Raw genomic sequence first — 22,933 nt, 5'->3', positions numbered from 1 at the left:
ATGGGGAGGGAGACTCGCAGCATCACCTGAGCCGGTGTATTGGATGCTGCAGGTGACTGGAACACTCGGTATTTCGGGTGTCACTCGACATTGTTGGGGAACACTTTTCTAAGAACACCAAGGAGGAGATGACATCACACAGGGGGTGGTGGAGTTATACGCTGTCGTAAGAAAAAGTAATTTCAGAAGTGGGTGTTTCTCTTCCAGTAGTCCATATTCAGTGAAGTGGGTGTTGTAGAACTAAATGCTTCATGGCTTTGCAGTCGAAACTGGGTGTGTTGAGCAGTTGAAAACGGGTGGTAGAACCAAAAAACTGGTTTTATCTTGCGGGGTTCTGATGACTCGCAGCACCTGACGGTGTTAAATATTGTTCAGGGCAAGTTTTGATACCAACTGAAGCTGTTAAAACTAATGACTGCCCATAATACAAGTGTGTGAGCCTGTTCCTAGAGCTGACAGGCTTCCCAATGATGCTCCTGGTGTCCTGTTCCACCTGAGTCTACCTACCTGAATGAACACATCAGTGGTGCTTTTGTTAAGCTGAGCACCTGATTTAATAAAAAACACTTAATTGCCAATCACACAAGAACAAGGGTGATGTGCAGAACTGTAGCAACTACAGAGGTATAAAGTTGATCAGCCACAGCATGAAGATATGGGAAAGAGTAATAGAAGCTAGGTTAAGAGGAGGAGAGGTGATGATCAGCAGCAGCAGCAGTATGGTTTCATGCCAGGAAAGAGCACCACAGATGTGATGTTTGCTTTGAGAATGTTGATGGAGAAGTATAGAGGAGGCCAGGAGGAGGTACATTGTGTCTGGATTTAGAGAAAACATACGACAGGGTGGCGAGAGAGGAGGTGTGGTGTTGTATGAGGAAGTCGGGAGTGGCAGAGAAGTATGTAGGAGTGGTGCAGGATATGTATGAGGGCAGTGTGACAGTGGTGAGGGGTGTGGTTGGAGTGACAGATGGGGTCAAGGTGGAGGTGGGATTACATCAAGGATCGGCTCTGAGCCCTTTCTTGTTTGCAATGGTGATGGACAGGTTGACGGATGAGATCAGGCAGGAGTCTCCGTGGACTATGATGTTTGCGGATGATATTGTGATCTGTAGTGAGAGTAGGGTGCAGGTGGAGGAGAGCCTGGAGAGGTGGAGGTATGCACTGGAGAGAAGAGGAATGAAAGTCAGTAGGAGCAGGACGGAATACCTATGTGTGGATGAGAGGGAGGACAGTGGAATGGTGAGGATGCAAGGAGTGGAGGTGATGAAGGTGGATGAGTTTAAATACTTGGGGTCAACTGTCCAAACTAACGGGGAGTGCAGTAGAGAGGTGGAGAAGAGAGTGCAGGCAGGGTGGAGTGGGTGGAGAAGAGTGTCAGGAGTGATGTGTGACAGAAGGGTACCAGCAAGAGTTAAAGGGAAGGTTTACAAGATGGTGGTGAGACCAGCTATGTTATATGGTTTGGAGACAGTGGCGCTGATGAAAAGACAGGAGGTGGAGCTGGAGGTGGCAGAGATGAAGATAAGATTTTCACTGGGAGTGATGAAGAAGGACAGGATTAGGAACGATTATATTAGAGGGACAGCTCAGGTTGGACGGTTTGGAGACAAAGCAAGAGAGACAAGATTGAGATGGTTTGGACATGTGTGGAGGAGAGATGCTGGGTATACTGGGAGAAGGATGCTGAATATGGAGCTGCCAGGGAAGAGGAGAAGAGGAAGGCCAAAGAGGAGGTTTATGGATGTGGTGAGGGAGGACATGCAGGTGGCTGGTGTGACGGAGGAAGATGCAGAGGACAGGGAGAGATGGAAACGGATGATCCGCTGTGGCGCCCCCTAACGGGAGCAGCCGGAAGAGGAAGAAGGTTGTTTATCACAGTCATTTGTATCAGGTGTGTTAGGAGGAAGGGTCGATAGAAGATGTGGAGGACGGGGCTCCAGGAGTGGGATTAAGAAACGTGTGTGTGTGTGTGTTGGGTCCACATGGCCTGAGTTCATAATGAGTCCTTGTGGTTTTCTCTGACTCATCAGCTGCTGTTGGGCAGGTAGTGAGGAGGGCCCTGGGGCCACGCAGCTCATTTAGCTGTCCCGCTTAACGCCTGCCTGAGACACATCTACATAATATTTCACACTTTGCAGAAAAGCGGATTTTCAGGATGGTTTTCAAGGTCCCCCTGCTCCTCATTTCACTGATGTCTCGAGAGCCGAGGGACAGCAGTCTCTGAATGAGGCAGCACTTCCAAGATTTTCCGACTTTTTTCCAGCCAAAGCGGTTGTTCTCTCAGGGTCAGGAGAGAACCGTGTGCAGGGCCAGATCCAAGGGTGAACCCAGCCTAAACTACACGCCTCATGTCAGATGTCAATCTCTCATCTCTCATCTCCAGCCGCTCCTCCGGGGTGGGGTCGCGGTGGCAGCGAGCTAAGTAGGGCACTCCCGACATCCCTCTCCCCAGCAACGCCCTCCAGCTCCTCCTGGGGGGGGGGGGTCCCAAGGTGTTCCCAGGCCAGAATGGACATGTAGTCCCTCCAGCGAGTGCTGGGTCCACCCCGGGGTCTCCTCCCAGTTGGTCCTGGAACAGTCTGCGATGCCGGAAGTCCACATGCCCTGGTCCCTGCCTTTGCCTGCTGCCTGGCCTGCATCGCACCCTACCCCAGTACTCGTCCTCCGCGGGCGGTGGGTCCACGGGGTGGTGGTTCCATGTTGTTTTTTCGGGCTGGGCCCAGTTCGGGCCCCATGAGCCAAGGCCCGGCCACCAGATGCTCGCCTGCGAGCTCCCTTGCCAGGTCTGTAATGTCAAACCAGCTTTCCGTTAGGTGCTGCCAAACAGGAAGAGGAAGTCCTTCCGTTAGTGGAAAGTTCATCTCTGTGAATTAAGCGTTCATGTTGAGCTGCAGCTCGTCTTCTGGTTCATATTGTGTGTCTCCCGCTGGTGAGACGGGGCTGCTCTGCGTTGTGTTGGTGTGCAGCAGAGTGTGTGTGTGTGTGTGTGTGTGTGTGTGTGTTGTTGGCTGGGGGAGAGCCGTGGAGATGGCCCGTTGTTATGTAATAACCTCCAGAGGCGCTGACCCTCGCCTTGCTGCAGTGTTGCACACCACTCCTTTACATAACCCGCTTCTCCTGCAAATGGGACTCAAGTCCGAAAGGACTGAAACGATCCGGTCACACTGATCCCGTCTGGGAGGGCCTGCAGGCGTCCGAACGGGCCTGCTAGTCCCTCCTCTGGTAGCAGCTCTGTGGACCATCTAGTATTATACAGACCGCTCTGCACCAGTCCAGTACAGCAGTCCAGTCCAGCAGTCCAGTCCAGTACAGCAGTCCAGTACAGCAGGTAAACCCTGCATGATCTCAAATAAGCTGTCATGAAGGCACCACAGCATAAGGCCGTATATTATATGTACGTTATATATTATCTTATATATTATATGTTATATGTTATGTATTATATATTATATTATATGCTATATATTATATAGTATATATTATACGTTGTATATTATCTTATATATTATATATTATATGTTATATATTATATATTATATTAGATGTTATATATTATATAGTATATATTATACGTTGTATATTATCTTATATATTATATTATATGTTATATGTTATGTATTATATGTTATATTATACGTTATATATTATATGTTATATATTATACGTTGTATATTATCTTATATATTACATGTTATATATTATATTATACGTTACATATTATTTGTTATATATTGTGATTATTTGTGAGATTATTGTGATTTTAATAACTATATTGTGGTTCTTTTTTATATGGTTGTTTGTTTTGATTTGTCAAGTCTGGTGTAGAGGATTTGTGTCCTGTGCCAGAAAAATTTTCATTAAATTTCAATAAATGTCATTAAGAATTACATTATATATTAGTGTGTGTGTGTGTGTGTGTGTGTGTGTGTGTGTCCTGAGTTAGCAGCAGCTGTTGCTAGTGGGACAGGAGCCAGGTAAATCTTATGCATGCTGGGACAGTGCAGAGGAGAGCCAAGTATTTGGCCGTGCATGTGTGTGTGCGCGTGCGCGTGTGTGTGTGTGGGTGTTTGTGCGTGTGTGTGTGTGTGTGTTGTGTTGTGTTGTGTTGTGTTGTGTTGATTTTTGTATGTCAGCAGGTGTGTGCATCCCCATGTCTGTGAGCACACCTCAGTTGTGTGTTTGTTTGTGTTGATTTTTGTATGTCAGCAGGTGTGTGCATGCCCACTTCAGTTGTGTGTGTGTGTGTGTGGGGGGGGGGGGGGGTACCCTGGCCTGGACGGCAGGCAGACAGTGTGTCGTCCTGTAGAATGAGGGATGTGATTCAATTCAATTCAATTCAAAACGTTACTGCAGACTCGGGGTCCATAACAGACAAAGACAAGTGGGTAAAAGACAAAGCCCAGACAACACACAAAGCAAACACAATAAAATAACACCAATGGAACAAGTCGGTGTGTTGTAAGGAGGCCACAATACCAGCGGTGCATTGACTCTCACGTTAGGTAAACCCTTGAGGATCACATTATCAGACTGTGTTCCGCCTGATGGGGGATCTGGCAGGGTGGCCCGCACACCTGGTACAGTTATTATAAATGGGTGGAGGCCATTCTGACCACCACCCCACCCAACAAGCTTCTCTCTCTCTCTCTCTCTCTCTCTCTCTCTCTCTCTCTCTCTCTCTCTCTCTCTCTCTCTCTCTCTCTCTCTCTCTCTCTCATCTGTGTCTCATCTGTCTTTGTCTCTGTCCTGGGGAGAGAGACAGGGTGACTTCTCTTCCTGCAGGATTAAATGTTCCTTTTAGAGGACAGCAGAGGGGAGGGGCTCTAGTGCTGGCTGTCTTCTCTCTTCTTCTGTGTTTTTATAATGTGGGTGTGTAACCTCTCTCTGCACTCGCCTCTGTCATCCGCTGACCAGCAGGCAGAGGGAGAGTGATGAGTGCTCTCATGTTGGACTGTACTGAGACTGGGACACGTTACTACAGAAAAACCTGCACTCAGCTAAGACTCCAAGTCTTTTTCTCACTTCAATGTCTCCTTCTTCCTCTTATGGCTGCTGCCGTTAGGGGGCGCCACAGCGGATCATCCGTCTCCATCTCTTCCTGTCCTCTGCATCTTCCTCCGTCACACCAGCCACCTGCATGTCCTCCCTCCCCACATCCATAAACCTCCTCTTTGGCCTTCCTCTTCTCCTCTTCCCTGGCAGCTCCATATTCAGCATCCTTCTCCCAGTATACCCAGCATCTCTCCTCCACACATGTCCAAACCATCTCCATCTTGTCCCTCTTGCTTTGTCTCCAAACCGTCCAACCCGAGCTGTCCCTCTAATATACTTGTTCCTGATCCTGTCCTTCTTCATCACTCCCAATGAAAATCTCATCATCTTCACCTCTGCCACCTCCCAGACAGCAGACACCTTTGGTCCTAATCTGGGGCACTTTTGGTACTTAGGGCTCAGTTACAACACTAGCAACTGTTGTGTGGGCTGGACGTGGCCCACATGTCATAAGCTGGGCCTGACTCGGGTCACAGCACATATTATGATGTGCTGTGACCCAGCCAGGCCAGATGTGGCCCAAATGTGGCCCAAGTGTGGCTGAGTGAGGTAGCCACACTCACCCTGAGTCAACGCCGTCATTCAAGGCCAAACGTGGGCGGTAAGCTAACTGCAGACGTGGGCCATATTTGGGCCAAAGACTCTGCTATCTGGGGTGCAGCTCCGCCTCCCGTCTTTTCCTCAGCGACCGTCTTCTACACACCGTCTGCTACACACCGTCTTCTACACACCGTCTGCTACACACCGTCTTCTACACACCGTCTTCTACACACCGTCTTCTACACACCGTCTTCTACACACCGTCTTCTACACACCGTCTTCTGCACACCGTCTTCTACACACCGTCTTCTACACACCGTCTGCTACACACCGTCTTCTGCACACCATCTTCTACACACCATCTTCTACACACCATCTTCTACACACCGTCTTCTACACACCGTCTTCTACACACCGTCTTCTACACACCGTCTGCTACACACCGTCTTCTACACACCGTCTTCTACACACCGTCTTCTACACACCGTCTGCTACACACCGTCTGCTACACACCGTCTGCTACACACCGTCTTCGCACTTCAATGTCAAATTCATGAAAAGCAAATGCTGCTGGCATCGTGCGCGCGCATGCGTGTGTGTGTGTATGTTGTCATATCTGTATCAGTGTGATATTGACTAATGTGTGTATCCCTGATCCTCCAGCATCACAGAGAGGGTGGTGGTGTCAGATGTTTAAAGGTAAGGTGTGCTCCCGCAGCTCCCGCAGCTCCCGCAGCTCCGCACTGCCATCAGTATTCAGAGCCCGTCCGCGGACACCGCGTTCCCCCTGCCGCCTGGCGGCCTGCCTGCAGCCCTCCTTCTGACCAGCAGGGGGCGGAACACGGGCCCGTCTCCTTGAAAGAGCACCGAGCGTGTGACACAACCTGCGTTGGATCCCTGTGTTTGTGTGCGTGTTTTGCCCCGCTTCCTGTTTCAGGCTGGAATGAAGGAGATACGTCATTGTGAAATAATGTCTGCTGACGTGGGGACGCTGATTTATTCTGCTTTGTGTCCGACTGTGGATCTTACTGTCTCTTCTGCTGCCGGGGGGGGGGCTGGTGTGGTGGGATGGGGTCATGGCAGGTGATCATTTTATTTTTTATTCAGGTGGTGATCATAACTCTGTTCCACACGCACCTCTGTACACCCACCATAACCTGGCTGGGGAGGAGCGCAGTCTCCCCCGTCTCTAGTCACCCACCACCCGTCTCTAGTCACCCACCACCCGTCTCTAGTCACCCACCACCCGTCTCTAGTCACCCACCACCCGTCTCTAGTCAGCCACCACCCGTCTCTGGTCACCCACCACCCGTCTCTGGCCACCCACCACCCGTCTCTGGTCACCCACCACCCGTCTCTGGCCACCCACCACCCGTCTCTGGTCACCCACCACCCGTCTCTGGCCACCCACAACCCGTCTCTAGTCACCCACCACCCGTCTCTGGCCACCCACCACCCGTCTCTAGTCACCCACCACCCGTCTCCTGGCCACCCACCAACCGTCTCTGGTCACCCACCACCCGTCTCTGGTCACCCACCACCCGTCTCCTGGTCACCCACCACCCGTCTCCTGGTCACCCACCACCCGTCTCTGGTCACCCACCACCCGTCTCTGGTCACCCACCACCCGTCTCCTAGTCACCCACCACCCGTCTCTAGTCACCCACCACCCGTCTCTGGTCACCCACCACCCGTCTCCTGGCCACCCACCACCCGTCTCTGGTCGCCCACCACCCGTCTTCTGATCAGCACAAACAAGAGCCCCCCCCCTTTCTCTCGCTCTCTCTCTCGCGCCCTCTCTCTCTCACACACACGCTCTCACACGCACTCTCTCTCTCACACACACTCACACTCACACACACTCTCCTCTCACACACGCACTCTATCTCTCACGCACACACACACACTCTTTCACACACACTCTCTCTCTCACGCACATGCTCTCTCTCTCTCTCTCTCTCTCTCTCTCTCTCTCTCTCTCTCTCTCTCTCTCTCTCTCTCTCTCTCTCTCTCTCTCTCTCTCACACACACACACACACACACACACACACACACACACACACACACACACACACACACACACACACACACACACAGTAGTGTGGAACGCTTCCAGGCTGCTGCTGCTGCAGAAGGTACAGAAGGTGTTGGATGTTGTCTTTACACTGACAGCTGCTCCTGGATTTACTGTATCTGCTGTATCTACTGTATCTACTGTATCTACTGTATCTGCTGTATCTACTGTATCTACTGTATCTACTGTATCTACTGTATCTGCTGTATCTACTGTATCTGCTGTATCCACTGTATCTACTGTATCTGCTGTATCTGCTGTATCCACTGTATCTACTGTATCTACTGTATCTGCTGTATCCACTGTATCTACTGTATCTGCTGTATCTGCTGTATCCACTGTATCTACTGTATCTGCTGTATCTGCTGTATCCACTGTATCTACTGTATCTACTGTATCCATTGTGTTTATTGTCTTTGTTTTGCAGTCGGAGGAAAAGACGCCATGGGTCTCTGTGCGTAACATGTCGCTTCCTCCCTGGCGTTTACCTGGCAGGAGAAGAAGAAGAAGAAGAACAGAAGCAGAAGAGAAGAGAAGAAGAACAGAAGCCGAGAAGAAGAGAAGAAGAAGAAGAAGAAGAAGAGGAGGAGCGCATCCAGGTGGATGAAGAGCTGATATCGTCTCAGCAGTCCAGGCGTCAGAGCTGCTCCAGTCATCACAGTAACGTGACGCTGTGAGGAAAGTTCTGGTTTCCGGTATCTCACCTGAGCAGCAGTTTATTCCACCACCTCCATTCCTCCTTCAAACTCCTCTGAGATGGGGCCTCCGGGGAGCGTAGCGGTCTGTTATGGGGAGCTGGATGTGGGTATGTGTCCTGGTCGCTGCACTAGCGCTTCCTCTTCCGAGGCTGGACAATCCCGGGGTTCGAACCCAGGACCTTCTCGCTGTGAGGCGACACCGCTAACCACTGGGCCCGTGATGACGAACCTGTTCGTCCCATAATGCACCTCTGTGCTGTCACCTCAGCTGACTCTGGGTCGGTTGTTACTGAAGGACATGAATAAGCACGTGTCAACTGACGTCAGTGGAGGAAAAGATGGAGGAAACAGTGAAGAGAGAGGTAAGGAAGAGTTTCTCTCGCTCTCTCGCTCTCTCGCTCTCTCTCTCGCTCTCGCTCTCTCTCTCTCACACACACACACACACACACACACACACAGTGAAAAGATGTGTGCATGAGCATCTCACACACGCAGGTATCAGGTGCGGAAAGGACACGTGACACTTGTCTTGAAGTTCAGTCAGCCAGGTGAGACAATCAGCCAGGTGAGACAATCAGCCAGGTGAGACAGTCAGCCAGGTGAGGCAGTCAACCAGGTGAGGCAGTCAGCCAGGTGAGACAGTCAGCCAGGTGAGGCAGTCAACCAGGTGAGGCAGTCAGCCAGGTGAGACAGTCAGCCAGGTGAGACAGTCAGATAAGGTGGAGTCAGTTCATCTGGACACAACGTTTACTGACACACACGTTACATCACTCACCCCCCCCTTTTCTCCCCAATTGTATCCGACTAATAAGACCCCACTCTTCCAAGCCGTCCCGGTCTCTGCTCCACCCCCTCTGCTGATCCGGGGAGGGCTGCAGACTACCACATGCCTCCTCCCATACATGTGGAGTCACCAGCCGCTTCTTTTCACCTGACAGTGAGGAATTTCACCAGGGGGATGTAGCGCGTGGGAGGATCACACTATTCCCCCCAGTTCTCCTGACTGACCAGAGGAGGCGCTAGTGCAGCGACCAGGACACAACCGACTTCCCGCCCGCAGACACGGCCAATTGTGTCTGTAGGGACGCCCGGTCAAGCCGGAGGTAACACGGGGATTCGAACCGGCGATCCCCGTGCTGGTCCCATCACTCATCTAAGTGACCTCTTCAGTCTCACCTGACTGCAGGTACCCCCACCCTTATAAACAATACAGTGAACCCCACCCTTATAAACAATGCAGTGACTGCAGGTACCCCCACCCTTATAAACAATACAGTCACTGCAGGTACCCCCACCCTTATAAACGATACAGTGACTGCAGGTGTCCCCACCCTTATAAACAATACAGTGACTGCAGGTACCCCACCCTTATAAACAATACAGTGACTGCAGGTACCCCCACCCTTATAAACGATACAGTGACTGCAGGTACCCCCACCCTTATAAACAATACAGTCACTGCAGGTACCCCCACCCTTATAAACAATACAGTCACTGCAGGTGTCCCCACCCTTATAAACGATACAGTGACTGCAGGTACCCCACCCTTATAAACGATACAGTGACTGCAGGTACCCCACCCTTATAAACAATACAGTGACTGCAGGTACCCCCACCCTTATAAACGATACAGTGACTGCAGGTACCCCCACCCTTATAAACAATACAGTCACTGCAGGTACCCCCACCCTTATAAACAATACAGTCACTGCAGGTGTCCCCACCCTTATAAACGATACAGTGACTGCAGGTACCCCCACCCTTATAAACAATACAGTGACGGCCATGTGTACTGTTCACAGAGGATTGGGGAATAGTTTCCATCACAGCATCGTAAGACGCTGACAGATGTACTCTTAGCCCCCCCCCATTCAGGGATGGCCGTTCCCTCTTCACATAGATGGCCTCTTGGTTAACACAGGTAAAATCATATGTACAGAGATGATGGGACCCACCCACCTCTTATTGACAGGACAGAGCAAGTAAACCTGTCAAATCCTGCACCGCTATAACAACCAAAGCGAAATTCAAATCAAGTATACACAAATATACATTGACAAGTGATTGACAGGGCGGCACGGTGGTGCAGTGGGTAACGCAGACGCCTCACAGCAGGAAGGTCCTGGGTTCGAGCCCCGGGGTCGAGCCCCGGGTAGTCCAACCTTGGGGGTCGTCCCGGGTCGTCCTCTGTGCGGAGTCTGCATGTTCTCCCCGTGTCTGCGTGGGTTTCCTCCGGGGGCTCCGGTTTCCTCCCACAGTCCAAAGACACGTAGGTCAGGTGACTCAAAACTGAATACAATGTATCACTTAAGCGTTCAAGCTCAACACAGAACGCTACATTGAGACTGCCTAACTGCAACAAAGTCAAAAGATGGGGCGGACGCGTGTCTTCAATAACGTGCTTTATTGTATTAGAACCGCAAATCCAGGCAAACGGCCCTGCGCTCTTATAGCGCTACGCAGTACACCCTGCACACGCACTTCGGAAATGATCTGGCGCGCCTGGTTTGGATAATGGATGGATGGATGATTTTGTGGTCTGGCTTGGGACACAATGTCAGGTCAAGATATAAGCATAGTATCCTTTCACCAAGGCCGATCTGAGGTACTGGGGCCCAGTGTTTTGGTTTAATGGCTGGGAGAGCTGGTGCCGGATCGGCTGGGGGAGCCTGCTCTGCGCGTCCTGTGGGCCCAGGGACCACGGCCCTGCCTGGAGCTGCGCCCAAAGAGGTAACACCGAGGGCGGTCTGACAGGACGCAGAAGCGGGGCAGGCTAAGCTAACTGCTAGCCCATGCTGACAGTCATCATGGCGTTTGCTGTTTTTTTAATATATATATGTTGGATATATGTGTTTTCGTAGTTTGGATATATGGGTTCTTGTAGTTTTTGGCTGTGCTTTTGTCTTTGTGTTGCACTGCTGTGGGTTGGGGGAAGCAACATCTTGTTTCGTTTCATGTGTGCAGGTGCATGGAGTGAAATGATCTTACAATGCTGTGATTGCAAACATTCCCCAGTCCTCTGCGAGTAGGACACATGGCCATAGTAACTCTAGTTAATGGTCACCCCCATATCTGCATGTGTAACTGGTCGTTGGTTGCAGTCGTTAGGCAGCTGTATTGTTTATAAGGGCGGGACACCTGCAGTCAGGTGAGGCTGAAGAGGTCACTTAGATGAAGATGAAGGTGTCGGTCAGTAAACCTTGTGTCCACATGAGCTGATTCACCTTTCTTTGACATATAAAACATACCCCACGCACACACATGTACAATACATGCGTACATACACATCATGTACATGCACATACACAGGCTGTAATCAAGTATCACCCAGTGGCGGCTGGTGCTAAAAATTGGGGGGAGGGGGGGCGCAATTTACCTTGGCGCAGCCCACCTGACAGCTGCTTTAATGTCCACACAGTTATTCAGAAGGACAACGCAGCCTATAGATGTTATCAGGGTTCGTAGACGGTGGATGATTGACAGTCGAGACGAGGCGTCGTGGTGGGTGTGAACATGATTGACAGCCACGACAATCGTCCAATCACATTAGATCAATAACCATTAGAACAATACCAATTCACTGCCAATAAAAGTGGGCGTGTCTGGGGCAGCACAGAACAGCGCCCCCTGGAAAATCTGAAGAAACCAATCAGACAGCAGCCTCAGGTCACCTGCTCGCCACAAGTTCGAGGGCTTACATAAGGTATGGTTTGGCCGGCGCCCCTCACCCAGGATGTACATGTATTCAGACAGGAAGTATGTGTATTCAGACAGGAAGTATATGTATTCAGACAGGAAGTATATGTATTCAGACAGAAACCAACCAAACACCATTTTAACCAATATTTAATGCTGCTGACAGGCGCTCACAGACTGACAACACTTTCATTTCATCATTATTTGCATTACACAACTAACTGATATTTAACATGGTTAAGTAGATTTTCATCGCTTGATGTTTGAAGGGGGCGGCGCCCCAGCGCCCTCTACTGGCCAGCTGCCACTGGTATCACTGCTGTACATCATCATCCTCATCATTGGTGGTCACTCAGGGTCAAGTGTGACCGTCCTCCCTCTGGGTCCCCCTGGGTCCCTCTGGGTCCTCAGGTGGGTGTAGCGGCCGGTGCCGGAGCCACATAATGGGAGGACGCCTCTATGCGACAGCTTTTTACGTGGAGTGGCTGATGCTCCTGCAGCCACTCCCCGGTCCTCGGCAGGGGGTTGGCCAGAGTCCAGTGACATGGAGAGCCAAGAAGACTGGGGACCACCCTGTGTTGCAGCCTTCATCCGCCTTCACTGACTTTGTGACCTGGAGACATCTTCCACCAGTTCCGCCGCTGGGGTCTTTGTTGGATCGCGCTTCATCCGTAACCTTCCCCTTGACCTATTGGCCTTGGGTGACCCTACCAGGAGCCGAGCTCCGCACGTCATAACTCTTGGGATCATTGGTGCATGCAAGCTTCTCCACCTCAGTAAGGTGGAGATCCAAGAGAACACACACACACACACACACACACACACACACACACACACACACACACACACACACACACACACACACACACACACACACACACACACAACATGACACTACTGAGAAAATGTGTGTGTGTGTGATGAAGATGAAGATGAAGATGATGATGATGAACAGTAAAGTGCCCTGAGCATCAAACTTTGAACAGGGTCAGAAAATGAGACGAGTGTCTGATGAAATTAAATGTTATGGGGTTAGCTAGCTAGCTAGCTAGGTGTTGTGTGTGTGTGTGTGTGTGTGTGTGTGTGTGTGTGTGTGTGTGTGTGTGTGTGTGTGTGTGTGTGTGTGTGTGTGTTGTGACAGATACACACAGTGAAACAGGGCACGTTGTTCCCCCGGGGGTTCGTGTTTTATTCGTCAGGACTTGATGCATCCAAGTATAGGATCATTCGGTTTTGGCACCTTTTAAAGATTTCATTTTCAACTTGAACAACACGTCAGAAACCAAAAAGAAACCAAGAAATGACTAAGGCTGTGTGAATTTCCAAAATAAAATACATACATACATATATCTATATATCCGTAAAGAAATCAACCAAACAATTAAAAAAAACAAAAGCAGTCTTGTTCAACGTAGGTTGTTTGGTTTGGCTCACAAAAGCAACAAATTGAACAAGATAAATAATAGAAAAATAAAAGATACACGTGAAAACATCAATACTTTAATTTGTAGCGTCTTTTGCTTTTTTTTCCCCCCCTTGTGGTTATTTTACTTTAAAACTTAAGTTTCTCAGGAGCAGAGTTGCTGCAGGTTTCTAGCATGCATTTAGACGTCTGACACGGCGAGTCGCTCAGCTTCCTGTTGCCCCTTCCTGCTTACCGCCAACTTCCTGTTTACCGCCAACTTCCTGTTTACCGCCAACTTCCTGTTTACCGCCAACTTCCTGCTTACCGCCAACTTCCTGTTTACCACCAACTTCCTGTTTGTCTCGCGTCCGGCATCCTCTTCTTTTCCTCCCCCCCTCTCCTCCTTCCTTCTCTGTTTTGAGTCTTTGCCTTCGTGACCTCTTGACCTCGTCGCTTCTTTCGGATGAGGGGTTCGACTCTCCTGTAACGACCCCGCCCCCCCCACCCCCTCCCCCCCGGAAAAAGAAAAGCGAACAGGGATTGAGAAAAAGACGAGAAGGTTCTATTAAAAGAATAGATATTTTTCTACCGTCGGCTGCCGTCGTTTGGACGCGACCCGGTCCCGAAAGTCTGGGCCTGGTGAGCGACAGCGCTCGGTTCCGTCGACTTGCTGTGTTTTCTTTCTGTTTTTTTTTTGTTGTTTTGTTTTTTTTTGCTTCAGTAAAGTCTGTAACTCTTGATTATTAACGTAATAATTTATTTATAAAAGTAATACATATATATGTATATATATAGTACCTTTGTTAGAGTTTACAGGTTGGGCTAATTCTTACTGAACCCCAAACTGCAACCATTCACAGTTTCGATGCAACAGAGCGAACGGAGGGAACTAAAAGAGGACTGGTCGTTTGAGCGACCCGGAGCCTCGGCTGCTGCTCCGCTAAACCTCAAAATCAAATGTCATGAAATCATGAAATCTCCAAGCACCCCCCCCCCCACGGACCTCCAGTGCTCCTGAACCTTTTAACCTTTGACCTTCTGCAAATAAAGAGCAGAACAAAAACAAAAAAAACAACTTCTCACTCTTGCTCTGTACAATCTGACCCGCTTTCATATTCCTGCGCCACTCCAGAAACCGAATCCCTCGATAACGTTCATGGAAAAGTCATGCAGCTTAACAAAAAGAAATCAAACAAACAAACAAACAAACAGAAAGTCTCTAAACATGGGAAGCCATCCTCTCGTGTGGTGGATTTGACACACGCGGGGGGTTGCCCCGGTCTCCTGGGCTCCCCTCGTCGGGCCGGGCCAGAGCCGGGCCGGGCTCTGCCTGCGGCCTCCCTCATACGGGCGTGGTGCGTCGGTTGGCTGTGTTGGTGTGGGACGAGTCTTTCAAGTCCTTCTGAATGCAGTTGTGGACTTGGAGGAAGTTGTGGTCCCTCTCCGAGTTGTAGGTGGCGGTGGGTGTGCCGGAGGACTTGAGCGTGTCCCGGGGCAGTGTGTACATGGAGATCTCTGTGGATGGCAGTGCGCTGAAGCCCTTGAGGCCCACTGGCGAGGTGTCGCGCGAGTGGGACGGGTCCGTGGAGCGGGAGGAGGAGCGCGAGCGGCGCCGATACCGGTACCGGTAGCTGGGGATACGCGTTATTGCCGACCCCTGAAGGTAGTCGGCAGCTCGCGCCCCAACTCGAAGCTGCCGGTGGCGGTCGATGAACATGTGCACGGCCAGCACGCCCACCATCTCGGCCATGATGAAGGAGAGCGCCCCGAAGTAGAAGGACCAGCCGTACGAGTAGCTGTTCTTCTTGGAGTCGCTCTTGGACGGGTCCCCCGCGTTGGCTGATATGTACACGATGATCCCGATGATGTTGCTCAGGCCTGGGCGGCGTTCCCCGGTCCAGCGTGCAGCAGAGATGAAGCGGCGTCGGTTTGTAGGGATGAGACATGGAGGAAGAAAAGGACAGAAGAGATGATCAGTTCTCGTTAGGGAGGAGTTGACAGACCAACACATCAACGAGCAGCACACCGGCACTCACAAAACACGCCACTGTCAGACCATTTATCTGTAATGAGCTGATTCATGCGTGCCGTGTTTGACTTCTGCCCAGATGTCGGACTCACCTGACCGACAGCCATGACCTTTGCCCTTGAATTGTAAGAGAAGGGCTTTAGGTTCTGATACAGACCGTTTGGAACGGCGCAGAACATGGTTCAGGATTCATATATTGGTACGTATACTTTGACTGTACGGTGACACAGTGCATGTTGGGAAAGTATGTCAGGGACACCATATTTTTAGAGATGAATCCCAGCGGGCCGCCTTTAGCCTAGCAACAGGATCCAGGGAACAGAAGAGATAGAAGAAGGCAGGGACGCAGTTACTGACTTCTAACTGCCAGGAGTCGGGCTGTGTTGGATAACGGACGACCACGTCCAGCCAGTCACATGGCCTCTTGAGTTGCATACGTCAGGAGTGTCCACATTGTTTATACTGACACAAATATACACACTTTAGTAGGCATGATGCTGGTATGGCAAGTTACGTATGTGAAAGATGTGTATGCATATTCCTACAAGTCCTCCAAACCGTACGACCACATAGGTCGTATGTATACGGCCCACAGGAGCGTTTCCTAAATTAGCGCCCCTACAGGCGGCAGGAGATATGCCAGATACTGTTCGCCTCTGTGCATTGTGGGTTTTTATCTACTTGTTGACATCCTTTTACAAGGCCTCATAGGGGAGTCGTCTGTAAATAGTGGTAAAACAATTTCAGAACAATAGAATATGTAGTCAGTGCGTTTTTGCGTTGTTTCGCCGTCTAGTAACTAAGATTGCGATTGGCAGCACGACCACTAGAGGTCGCTTAACTGTAAAACGTAACTATGGGTCGTAATGAGCTGCTTGCACAAACGACGTATGGGGTCGTATTAAGTATGGAATTTATGGCCACTAAACAACTGTAAACTACTAATAAGACACGTTAGCCCCTAGTTAACGGGTCTGACCCTTTAGCCGAGCGGTTAGTGATGTCGCCTTGTGGTGCAGTACACCTCTTATCGAATCCCGCACCGGGCAAGAAAATAACCGGTTACATTGGTGGCAGCGGTGGGACCCGGAAGTGTGCAGATCCTCAGAAGTCTCTTCGGAGCGCGGGAATAACAAAGCGTGAGGGCGCGCTTCCGGGGAGGCTACAGGAACTGCCGCGGCCGGGAAGCGAACCCGTGTCGCCCGCACCGCAAGAGACATCGCTAACCGCTCAGACCCGCGAGCCAGCGTGTCTTCTTATCCATGCACGTTACAGTTGTGTCGCAAATCCCCACTCTTTACGGCAATAGTTTTCGTCATTTGGACGACCTTTCCCGCTCTTTTGCACGCAGGAAGTGTGCGCGCAAGCGTCAGGGGCCGTAAGGCAGAACGGGGGGTAATCCCGCACCGGAGGACCCCGACCGGCAGCTCGTACCTACAAGAGGGGCGACTTCTACCGCACGGACGTGGTTTGGGTATGAAAAGTCTGACACGGACCAGAAAACCCGCACTTTGTAAAACAGGCCGCACGCCGGTGCCCGCCCACACCAGCGGCCTCTTTTAGCGCCTGCGCAAGAGTCCTGTCGAGCAGTACGGAGACGGCGGCCGGGAGGCGAGCGCCGCGAAACCAACCCCCCTCCAAACAAAGGGAGAAACATAATCAAATATGGGCAAGTACCTTTTATTTGTCGAGTATATCATTCAAAATGTCATAAGAAATAGACCTTTCCATGCGGTCATTTTACATACGAGTATTTATTCATGGAATTTTCAGAAAATGTGCTATATCGTGATATGAATGACCTATATCGTGATATGTGTCGTTATCGTGATATGAATGACCTATATCATGATATGTATCGTTATCGTGATATGAATGACCTATATCATGATATGTATCGTTATCGTGATATGAATCACAAATGTCATGATATGTATCGTTACCAAGATATGAATGACCTATATCGTGACATGAATGACCTATATCGTGACATGAATGACCTATATCGTGATATGTATCATTATCGTGACATGAATGACCTAGATCGTGATATATATCGTTATCGTGATATGAATCACAAATGTCATGATATGTATCGTTACCAAGATATGAATGACTTATATTGTGATATGAATGACCTATATTGTGATATGTATCGTTATTAGGATACGAATGACCTATATCATATGTATCGTTACCAAGATATGAATGACTTATATTGTGATATGTATCGTTACCAAGATATGAGTGACCTATATCGTGATATGAATGACCTATATGGTGATATGTATCGTTAGCATGATATGAATGACCTATATCATATGTATCATTACCAAGATATGAATGACCTATATCATGACATGTATCATTACCAAGATATGAGTGACCTATATCGTGACATGAATGACCTATATTGTGATATGTATCGTTAGCATGATATGAAGGACATATATCGTGATATGTATTGTTATGGTGATATGAATGACCTATATATCGTGATATATATCATTATTGTGATATCAACGACCGATATCATGATATGTATTGTTATCATGATATGAATGACCTATATCATGATATGTATCGCAGAGGTGTAAAAATCCAGTCCAGAAAGTAAAAACCCTAACCTTGTCTTTACTCCACCCACGTACTAACTAAACCATCAGATTGCACTGACTAGTTTCCCAAATCAGCTGGTTTAGTACATGGATGGAGTAAAGACACGGTTAGGGTTTTTACTTTCTGGACCAGGTTTTTCCATCTCTGATGTATTGTTATCGGGATATGAATGACTTATATGGTGACATGAGATTTTGGTCATATCGCACGGCCCTACTCAAAATGATGAAATTCTTTGGGATTTAAGTCCACCTTAGCATCCACAGTATACTGCCTACTGCATTCTGCATACTGAATACTATAGTATAGCCCCAATAGTGTGCAGTAAAAACCTCAGTACAGTACTTTAAATATGCAGATTGTACTAACAACTCAGACACCATTTGGATAAGCTTCTTCTTTAGGCTTATTCCCTGTTTGGCAGGGGTCACCACAGAACATTTTACTTTTTCCATCAGTACCCTGTGAGGGCACAGCACCAATGGCGGCTGTTGTTAACCCGGGCCTTGACCGATCCGGTATGGTCTTGTCAACCCATATACTGATTTGGCAAAATTTTACGTCGGATGCCCTTCCTGACACAACTACTAACCCTATGGACGGGGGCACGAGTAAAGCGCTGGATGCCATCCCAGCATTCATGGACTTGCGCCCATGCTGTTGCCTGGCAGGTGCCAGGCGACAGGCAGACAGACACCATTTGTCTAACGCTGTACCTAAAAAAGTTGCCGGGCAACTATTGGAAACAAACAAAAACAACAGGACGTGATTTGAAGTGGATATCACTGGCGTGGCACACCTCGTCACAGATACCTGTCCCAGATACTGGACCAGCACTGTTGGTCTGACTGACCTGCAGACACAAAGAAGATCCCAGCGCTGAGGATGATGTTGTGACGTGACCTGTAGAACTCACTGGCAGCAATACACAAACCTCCCATGAAGAGCAGGATGACACTGAGGATGGGGAAGATGCTTGAGGCTCGCACAGCACCTGAGAATGAACAGTGAGAGAGAGACAGAGAGACAGACAGACAGAGAAAGAGAGAGAGGGATTAGAGTACAGTTCAGCATCTGCGCTCTCTCTCTCCAAACACATCCTAATCAACACTCCATCGTATTTGTGAAAGACTCCATCAACACCATCTCACGAGTGTAACTACCCACTGAGAGGCTGTTACCAAACCTTATGTAATCACCCTGCCAGACTCTCCCTCTCTCTCTCTCTCTCTCTCTCTCTCTCTCTCTCTCTCTCTCTCTCTCTCTCTCTCTCTCTCTCTCTCTCTCTCTCTCTCTCTCTGTCTCTCTCCCTCTATCTCTGTCTCTCTCTCCCTCTCTCCCCCTCTCTCCAGCTCTGTGCAGAGCTAACTGGCTGCATTGTGTAGCATCATATGAGCAGCAGCCAACACAAGTGCTGCGGGGCGATGTGGTCTGGAGCAAACCCACGACCTCACAGCTGCCTGCCCTGAAGGAAGAGCTGCAGTGAGATGATGTTATGATTATTACATGATGTCATTATGGTGATGACGTAATGAAATTACTGTCAGGTTCAGACCAGGGCTTTCTCCATCCTACACCCCGCCAGTAACCCTCAGAGCCCAGGAGGACCAGACAGACAGACAGACAGGCAGGCAGACAGACAGATAAGCAGACAGATAAGCAGACAGACAGACAGACAGACAGACATACAGGAAGACAGACAGACAGACAGATAGATAAGCAGACAGACAGACAGACAGGCAGGCAAGCAGACAAACAGACAGACAGATAAGCAGACAGACAGACAGGCAGGCCGACAGACAAAAAGACAGACAGATAAGCAGACAGACAGACAGACAGACAGACAGACAGACAGACAGACAGACAGACAGACAGACAAGCAGCCAGCAGAAAGACAGACAGACAGGAAGACAAGCAGCCAGCAGAAAGATAGACAGACAGGAAGACAAGCAGGCAGACAAATGGGCGGACAGACAGACACGACAAGCAGAGAGACAGACAGACAGGCAAACAGACAGGTAGACGGACAGAGAGACAGAGAGACAGACAAGTAGGCAGAGAGACAGACAGATGGACTGACAGACAAGTGAGCAGACAGACAGACAGGCGATGTGTTTGATTCTCGCAGTGTCTTTTGACAGAAACAGGAGCGCGGAGGGAAGAATTTCATCCTCTCTTTTTTTGTAGGTCACCTTCATCCCTCCTTTACACCACCCTTCCTTCCTTCCTTCCTTCCTTCCTTTGTGCGGCGCTCTCTCTCCTGCTATTTAACATGCGCACTTAAACTTTCATCACGCCGGTTAAATTTTCACAACTCCCCCTGCATGGCTGCCACCTCAGCACTTTCCCCAGCTTCTCCCCAAAGTGCTGACGCCTGGCTGGATGGCTGTGCGCTCGACTCCGCGGGGACCTGGGCTTCCTCCATCTGCCTCTACCTGCTGCCATAACCCCCCCCTCCACCTACCCCACCCCCGACACTCCACCCCGAGCCCACGGCCCACAGCTACAGGCAGAGTGAGTGGTGGACGCCGGCAGCCGGACACTCTCCGTTCACTCTCTGCTGGGTGATGGACGGTAAGAACAGGAGGACAGACGACAGACGAGCAGCAGCGTCATAGTGGGGGGGGGGGGAGGGGAACGACCTGCCAGGGCCCAGAAGGAAAGGGGGGGGGGCTTGGGAAGCCTGGAATTAAAAGTTTGTTTTGCTTTGCAAATTTTTATTTCTAACTACTTAGTGTCATAAGTTCAGTTAAATTGGCTCAATACATCGGTTGAGGGACTTAAAGAAAATAGTGGAGGCTCTCTGAGGCCCTTCTCACCCCTCTCTGATGAGGCCCCTCTCACCCCTCTCTGATGAGGCCCCTCTCACCCCTTACAAAAGGTGCAAAATGGTTTAGTCCGCCTGGCAAAATGAGGGAAAACAACTGTTGAGTAATTTCTCCCAAAAGAAAGGTGAGCCAGGAGATTTAAAAGAACAGTGGCTGGCTAGCTAGCTAAATATGAAAGCTATGATAGCTAAGGAGCTAAAGAGGAAAGGGGCCCACAGAGACTGCTTATGTATAGGGCCCAGAATTTTGTGCTACACCCCTGCAGACGAGGTTCCACGTGTGTTGGCGTGGTCACCTGATGTGCTGCAGAGGGTAAAGGAAATGAAGGAAGGTGTTGGGGGGCCAAGTATCAACACCGTTTTCATGTAGCCTCAATATGTTTTCCAGTTCCCCTGACACTCCCAAACATCGCATGACACCAGGAGTGACATTCCTGGTGCACAGTATTAATAATATAATAATAATGATTTTATTTCTGTTTGCACTTTGCAAAAGCAAGGTTAAAAAGTGCTTCACAAATACAAAAGTTAAAAGCAGGAGAAACCTGATGCAACACTATGGAACAAACAAACGAACAGAAAGACAGAAAACAACAGAGCAGGACTGGAAAAGCAGAGAACCACCACCACCACTACTACTACTACTGCTACTACTGCTACTACTACTACTACTACTACTGCTACTACTGCTACTAAGATAAGATAAGATAAGATAAGGTACTTTATTGTCATTGTGCGCACACAACGAAATTTCACTACTACTACTACTATTTTCAGCTGCTCCCGTTAGGGGGCGCCACAGCGGATCATCCGTTTCCATCTCTTCCTGTCCTCTGCATCTTCCTCTGTCACACCAGCCACCTGCATGTCCTCCCTCCCCACATCCATAAACCTCCTCTTTGGCCTTCCTCTTCTCCTCTTCCCTGGCAGCTCCATATTCAGCATCCTTCTCCCAGTATACCCAGCATCTCTCCTCCACACATGTCCAAGCCATCTCAATCTTGTCTCTCTTGCTTTGTCTCCAAACCGTCCAACCTGAGCTGTCCCTCTAATATACTCGTTCCTAATCCTGTCCTTCTTCATCACTCCCAGTGAAAATCTTATCATCTTCATCTCTGCCACCTCCAGCTCCACCTCCTGTCTTTTCATCACTGTCTCCACACCATATAACATAGCTGGTCTCACTACCATCTTGTAAACCTTCCCTTTAACTCTTGCTGGTACCCTTCTGTCACCCATCACTCCTGACACTCTTCTCCACCCACTCCACCCTGCCTGCACTCTCTTCTTCACCTCTCTTCTGCACTCCCCGTTACTTTGGACAGTTGACCCCAAGTATTTAAACTCATCCACCTTCGTCACCTCCACTCCTTGCATCCTCACCATTCCACTGTCCTCCCTCTCATTCACACATATGTATTCCATCTTGCTCCTACCGTCTTTAATTCCTCTTCTGTCCAATGCATACCTCCACCTCTCCAGGCTCTCCTCCACCTGCACCCTACTCTCACTACAGATCACAATGTCATCCGCAAACATCATTGTCCATGGAGACTCCTGCCTGATCTTGTCTGTCAACCTGTTCATCACCACTGCAAACAAGAAAGGGCTCAGAGCCGATCCTTGATCCTTAACTGAAAAGAACCAGCTGATCAAATAAACATTTGTAAAGATGTGGGTTTTAAGAAGTGATTTAAAAGATGCGTCTGGTTTTGCAGGTTGATCTAAAGCCTCGGAGAACTACTGCAGGACCTCAGGCTGCACTTTGGCATGTAAGGGCTGAGAAGGTCATGAACGCCTCGTCCGTGGTTTCAACATAATCGGTGAAACCTTCGGAAATCCTGAAACTACCTGGTAACCAGTGCAGGCAGCTGGAGACGGAAGTGACGTACTAGTACGCAGTAAGTAAAGCACCTGAAATTTGCACCTCGACCGGAAACGTGGATTTGCTTGTTTAGTTATTATGCCACGTGCAGCTGGAACAAACTTCTAG

General features: G+C 49.5%; 1 protein-coding gene across 1 annotated transcript in view; it reads right to left on the bottom strand.

Annotated features, from left to right (window-relative positions):
- Positions 1-14,807: 14,807 nt before the first annotated feature.
- cacng2a (calcium channel, voltage-dependent, gamma subunit 2a) overlaps positions 14,808-22,933 on the bottom strand; it is a 64,013-nt gene continuing 55,887 nt past the window's right edge. The window contains exons 3-4 of the mRNA XM_056287275.1: positions 18,967-19,107; positions 14,808-15,343 (exon numbers count right to left, since the gene is read on the bottom strand). Coding sequence (XP_056143250.1) covers positions 14,808-15,343; positions 18,967-19,107 — 677 coding nt within the window. The remainder of the gene's footprint in view (positions 15,344-18,966; positions 19,108-22,933) is intronic.

Source organism: Lampris incognitus, chromosome 10 (assembly GCF_029633865.1).
Source record: "Lampris incognitus isolate fLamInc1 chromosome 10, fLamInc1.hap2, whole genome shotgun sequence".
Taxonomy (NCBI): Eukaryota; Metazoa; Chordata; class Actinopteri; order Lampriformes; family Lampridae; genus Lampris; species Lampris incognitus.
This window is presented reverse-complemented; position numbering and strand designations above follow the sequence as displayed.